At 34.7% G+C, this 6,947-nt stretch overlaps 1 protein-coding gene across 1 annotated transcript; it reads left to right on the top strand.

The window, feature by feature from the left end:
• The first annotated feature begins 3,171 nt into the window (after positions 1 to 3,171).
• LOC18429739 (large ribosomal subunit protein bL17c) lies at positions 3,172 to 6,046 on the top strand. Its single transcript, XM_011623461.3, has 2 exons — positions 3,172 to 3,412; positions 5,409 to 6,046. The coding sequence occupies exons 1-2, from the start codon at positions 3,190 to 3,192 to the stop codon at positions 5,810 to 5,812; spliced, it is 627 nt and encodes a 208-aa protein (XP_011621763.2). The 5' UTR covers positions 3,172 to 3,189; the 3' UTR covers positions 5,813 to 6,046.
• The last annotated feature ends 901 nt before the right edge of the window (positions 6,047 to 6,947 follow it).

The raw sequence follows: 6,947 nt of genomic DNA on the forward strand, positions 1-6,947 counted from the left end.
TCTACAAAAAGATGTGGTAGACCAGCTATAAATTTTTCTCTCCAATGGTCTGATTTACTATCTTCTCTTGTTAGTAAACTTGAAAAAAATACATCTTTATACCATTTATAATGAGAGAGTGTAGGACATCTCATATTTGATAACAGGTCTTCAGACCTTGCTGCCAATAAAGCAGTACTTCCTACAAAATGGAGGGTGATGGTATAAATTAGTGTATTGACTGCTTCTCCATCTTGTATTATATTGTATTATATTGTCTTGACCATTTTCACTTTTGACTATCCATTGTTTTGAGGCATTTAATATTTGATTTTTTGATTCTTCATTCATATGAAAATCCCACCAGCCTCTTAGCCATCATGTGAATCCGCATATTATTGTTTTGGCTATCTCATGGTCTTGATTTCCACTTGCCTTGCAGGCAGTGGCATACATGGTCATGTGTTTCATAAGATCTAATATTTGATTTTCAGCCATGCCATCAATATTACAGTTTACTATAGATTTTCCTGAATAGGAGACTGAGGTAGAAATTAGATCTTCTTCTATTTGTAGATCTACTGGGGTAGGTCTAAGATAGTACATTCGGGTTTGAGACACTGGTCTCACTTTTCTTCCATAATCAATTCTATTGATTTCTAACCTTTCAGTTTTAAAAGCTTTCTCCGTATCCGAAATTTCTTTGTCAGGTGCCTTTTGCAGGACTTGAACATCTCCTTCCTAGGTTTTAAAAGGCTGGCCCTTTTCATTGATATTTAGCTTCTTTAATCTTTTAACGAATTCATCTATTAATTCACTATTTTCTTCTTTTTTCTTTATTCCTTGTAAGCTAATATATATATATATATGGAAAACACTACGCAACGCCTATAAGCGAAAATGGCAAAAATGAGCAGTGATTTCGCCTACCCCCATCACCGTCCAAAGTTCATCGCATGGTCGATTGTCCGGTAGTATTTCATATTTTATTTTATTTTTTTACAAATCGGAATGACTTGAAATTTGAAGCGTGTATTCATTAAAAATAGAGAGATCTTCTAAAATTATAAAAAAAGTATTTTACATGAAAAATATTGACCAAAATACCTTCAAAAAGTTTCGGAGGTATTTTGGTTAATTTATTTTTTTCAGATATCTTTTTTATATTTTTGTTAGATGTGTCTCAATAAGATGTACATATCTTCCAAATTTCAAGCCATTCCAATTTAGAAAAAATAAATGAAAAATAAAACACTACCAAACAATCGTGACCGCACGATGAAATTTGGATGGTGATAAGGGAAGGCGAAATCACTATTTATTTTCTCCTAAGCGTTGGAAAGACTTTTCCATATATATATATATATATATATATAAAACAGTGATTTCATGCAACCGCTGTATAGTAATATGATGCAACAACCTTAAAAAGCCATCTTGTGGCCATTTGTTTGATCCAAATTTTCAAATATACACTATTTTCATTCTAATGAACAATCACAAAAAAACAAAAAATTGAAAACACAACCTAGAAAGTATATTTTTAGCGTAATTAACATAGACCATTCATTTTGGTGAGATACTTAGATCTAGGCCTTATAAGAAGTTTTTTATTTTCAATTTGTTTGGATGGCTTTATTATCATTAGATGAACACTTTTAAAAAAGAAAAAATGACTTTGAATTTATAAAGGCTAAGATATTGAAATTCACAAAATGAATGGTCTAGATTTTTGGAGGCGACTGATTTTGACCATATCTAGGATTCAAATTAAACTTTTTTTTTTGGGGGATTGATTATTGAGATAAAGAGAGAATGTGTGTGTAAAATTTGAGGTCATACAAATACCATAAACATGGTTTTCTAGATGTGTCGTTGCATTATACTATGATACAACCGTTGCATTAGATCATTGCTCATATATATATATAGCCCAATAAAATCAAACATAACCAAATATATATTATAAAATTTATTATTTTGCTTTATAAATTATAGACATGTTAAATTTGTTAAAATGTATTTTTCATAAACCATATTACTTTTATGTTATTTTATTATGAGTGATGTAGTGAGGTTGTACTTGTAAATTTGTGTAATAAGAAGTTATGAAACTACTAGGTGGTTAGTAGTTATTGTTGTAGGTTAGTAGTTATAGATGTAAATGGGTAGTTACTGTAGAAAATATGATTGTAAAAATCTCTATTAAAAAGAGAGGTTTGTGGTGGGAACATTGGGTCACATGTGTTAAGGTTAACATCTTGTGCGTTGAGATTATAATGCCTTTGTGTATCTCATGTTTTTTTTAATGAAGTTTTTCTTCTACTTCATCTTAGTTCTTGTTCTTCTTTCTATTTGCTTGTGAGTCTTGGGCTAGTGTGACATTGTCACACTAATTGAGAAGCGGATTGTTCCGGTGATGTGGAATCCGTCTTTCTTTGCACCATCATATATATAGTAACAACTTAAAATTTGGATTGTATACAATGAGACCATTTACCTTTGGTACATGGAGGTCACAATTACTTACAATCTTATCAGGTGAAATCTAATAACGTGGGTGTGTGACAAAGTACGAGAAAATTTCTTTTGAACTTTGAGTTTGGTCGATGATATTAAAGCAGCCTTTGAATTTTATATCCAATGATCAAGATTAAATGTAACTACCTTGTACCAAAAGTAAATGGTCTTATTATATAAAAAAATATAATCAAACATACCCATAAACATTTTATAATCACAAACTAGGAAATAAAGAAAAAAAAAACACTCATAATTGTCATGAAGTCTCATCATAATTCAAACCTTTAACATAAAAATTTAAATTTACTAACCTAGTCTCCTCACAATACGAAACCTTTAACATAAAGATTTAAATTTACTAACCTTTCAAAAAATAATCGAACTAGATTTAAATCGGGTCACTTTCGGTTGTGAAAAACTCTATTTTATAACCTCTTTAATACCTAAAAAAAAAAATCAGTGGAATTTCTTACAATTCTACAATAAGTTAAGGTTCTTTAAGGGGATACAATTTCCCCCGTTTCAAGGGGGAAATGGTACTCGCCAAAAGGGCCTCAGACTGGGACAAATGGTCATTATCTCAAATGTCAGGGACATCTAATTATCCCCTTCTTTCTCGTATCGCTCTATTTTCCGTTGTACAGTTAGTAAGAGGAGCAGTAGGGGTTAAGGGTTTGGTTATCATCAATGGCTGCCACAGGCTTGTCTACATGGAGCATGGCTGCCACAGGCTTGTCTACATGGAGCATGGCTTCTCTAAGGTCCGCTCTACCAACTACGCCAGTCGCGAGAAAATTTCGGGCCACTGGTTCTTACTTTCCGGCCATCAAAACAACCCACCGAAAACCACCAGCCATTTCCCGTTCCTTCTCGGGATTAGCCATAGCCAACCCTCTTCCCATCAAGACAGGTTATAATCTTCCACCTAATGTGCATTTTCCATGGCAAGCCTCGCTTTACCTTGGATATACTTGTTTTTTTTTTTAACCAATTCAAAGATTTACATTGCTTTGCATTTTATCCAGGTTCATATTCATTTAGGAAGTATCTGAAAGGTTTTGGTGCGATTTATGGCTGTCATGGATAATACATATGTCCACCTTGGTCAGGAGATTTTCATTTTCTGATATCTTAATTATTCAGAGTCTCAGGATGAATTCCACGTATAGCTTTTCCGATATCTTCAGAGAAGATTACAGATTTTTTGGACAGATATCTTGTCATTTTCCTTGTTGGGGCTGAGATTAGAATTCGATGAGACGTAAAAAAATGTTATCTTAGTTTTAGAACCTGACCCAGATTTGTAATTTATGAACCTTTGAGCAAATGACATTTCAGGTTTCGGATTGGTATGTTTTTTTTTCTAAGTAGACTGAATCTAATGAAATCAAAAGGAAAGAAAACGCCATCTTGATTAGTAAAATGATCAGGCTTTATCGTTTTCTTCGCTATATTTGAATTAAGCAAAAGATTAAGAGCCTCCAATTCTTTTCATTTACCATTGTAATCAATTACATGAAGGCCCTTGAATAGTGATAATGGCTCTTTGTAGGATCAATAGACGGGTTAGAAGATGTACACTTGTATACTCAAATTCAAGTCATATACAATTAACAATAAAAAAGGATTTGCAAAATTCAGAGAAGCTGCTGGTTGCACTGTAACTTTTGCTGCCTTTTGATCTTTTGGGACATTTGGAATGAGATGAATAACAAACTTTCCAATGCGAAATACACAAGCATTGAGGTGATTAGAGGTCAATTTCCTGATCTCTTGCTTCTCATCCTCGAAGAATTCCACAAGACTAGGCCAAACTGATATGAGATTAGAAGATAGTGGCTCCTTATGAGGTTCCTGGATTCAAGTTGAATGGTGTCTCCACTACGACTCATGACCCCTAAGGGTGGGGATATTGTCAAGGGCTTTAATGCTATGTTTCGGGCTAGTTGGTTATCGTGACTCTGTAATCGCTGGATGGGACTTGGGTGTTTTGCTATGTTTCTTAGGGGCTTTATAATAGAACAATTGGAGGGTGACTCACTTAATACCATTAGGTTGGTATGATGGAGCACCAATGTAGGATTGATTGTAGTCCTGACTGATGAAATTTTTCGACATTTTTTATTGGGGAAAAATTTCATCGACCATATCGATAGAGCAACCAATTTAGAGCCAGTTTCCTTGCTAAGCATTGATGCTTAGTTCGAGGACATCCCCAATTGCTCGTGTCATGGTATAAATTGATGTATGCTCCTTTATTTGCTCTAGGCAAAAGCTGGCTACAAAAATCATGATAATAATGCTTAGTGTATTATTGTACCATCCTCTGGTCAAAATTAGCTTGTCGATATTTCATATCTTGTATCTTCTAGGGATTTGTGCTCACAAATCGCATATGGTTGCTTTCTTTTATGGCCAGGATGATAATCCATATGATAAGAGAAAAAAAAGGTCAGTTTGTCAATGATTTCTGCTGGTTTTCTGGAATCAACACCATGATTAATCTACCCAGTTCATTTAACATTTGTAAATTAATTGAACCTACTCTATCTATTTATTGAGTGGTAGTTAGTTTTCTATAAAATCAATCTCCTTATACACCTTGTTTGTCATCTATAGTAATTTGACTGGGAAAAGAAGGATATCTATAGGCATCATGATGAAGTCTTCTGCAATAAAATTGTATGAAGAATTTGATTTTTTGTTCTATTGTCTGAAATTATACCATGTAAAAGTAAGATAATTTTTTTATATATATATGTACCATGGAATAAATTATCTGCAATTCAAAAGTAAAACAAACTAGATTTATGTGTTTTATGAGGGTTATATGTCCAATTAGCTAGGCTGAGACCTCTGTGGGTGTATGTTCAACATCTATTATTTATGAAATATCTCTTCGACAGATTGTGTTGATGTAGATTATAGTATCAATCTCATAGACAATGGGGGTTTATGCATGCGACATGGCAGGCATGTACCAAAGCTTAACAGGCCCCCAGACCAGCGGCGTGCACTACTAAGAGGCCTCACAACGCAACTGTTAAAGCATGGAAGAATCAAAACAACCAGAGCTAGGGCAAGTGCAATGAGAAAATATGTAGATAAGATGATCACATTGGCCAAAGATGGTTCTCTACATAAGAGGAGGCAGGCCTTGGGATTTATATTTGAAAAAGAGATAGTCCATGCGTTGTTTGCTGAGGTTCAAGATAGGTATGGCGAGAGAAATGGTGGGTATACAAGGATCATTAGAACTCTTCCGAGGAGAGGTGACAATGCTCCTATGGCATACATAGAACTTGTGTAGGTTTGGAGGATTTTCTTTATTGGATGTAACTTCATGTCTTTAACTATTGTTTGACAATTTAAAGTTTTTGAGATTTTGTTTTTTCTTTGTTTTAACTTTCTTCCTGTAAATGCATTTTAAGCTGCAGAGTAGCATTTGCTAATTGTGGATAATGCGGGATTTAAATCCAAAACCTATGGATTGAGATGATGACTTTATAACACATCAAGCTATACACTTGAAGCTGGGACAAAAGGTTCTACATTTTTTCTCTCTAGAATCAAATTTGTTGCTGTAAAGGTGACGCACGCGTGATATGTCATATGACAATTGAGTGTGGTAAAACCTACAAAGGAAAGAAACACATCCTCAAACTTCAAATGAGACCATGTTCCATGCTAGTGAAGCAACAAACTTCTTGTTTTTTCTAATGCATTAGCTTAAATCTGAGGTTGGAAGCACTCACAGAACCACAACGCCATCTGGGTTAAATACTAACTGTTGTCAACCCCGTAACATCCTTATAGTCCTTCTCTATGATTACTAGCCTCCCCACCTTTCCTCATGTCATATTTCCCTCCAATCCTCCCTCTCTTCTTTTTTCCTCTCCGTTATCTTCCAGCTACAAGTGCCATCTGTCTCAACTCTGAACCAAAATAGTACCCTCCCCATGAGATAGTTTCCACCCTGCTACATGCTCCTTTATGCCATAACAAGGCCTACCACGAAACTTAATTGCTCATTTTTATGTCTTTGCCGCTAGTGTTTGGCCATATCCGGTTTTTGGATGACCTTCCTTATGTATCGGTTGGAGAACACAACTAAGACTCACCTATTGACATTCCCGAAACCCATATAATGGTCAAACTCGCTATTCACTATAGCCCATGTCAACCTCCCCAAACATTTGTTCTGTGTGAATGAATTCTAATATCATCCTTTGCATGATTAGTCTCAGGAGTTCCACTATGTTATCTTCATCCAACTAATAGCTTTGTGGTTCTTTTTTGAGGTAGGTAATAGTGAGATTGGAACCCTTGATTTTACATTGTGGTTTCATCGCCAAAACCACTGAGCCATGAGTCCCACTTTTAATAATTTTGTATTTCATACAACTGTCGATGCTTTTCTATTGCCATCATTGGCTGCAAATGAT

Source organism: Amborella trichopoda, chromosome 10 (assembly GCF_054954075.1).
Source record: "Amborella trichopoda isolate Santa Cruz 75 chromosome 10, AtrichopodaSantaCruz75HAP2 v2.0, whole genome shotgun sequence".
NCBI lineage: Eukaryota > Viridiplantae > Streptophyta > Magnoliopsida > Amborellales > Amborellaceae > Amborella > Amborella trichopoda.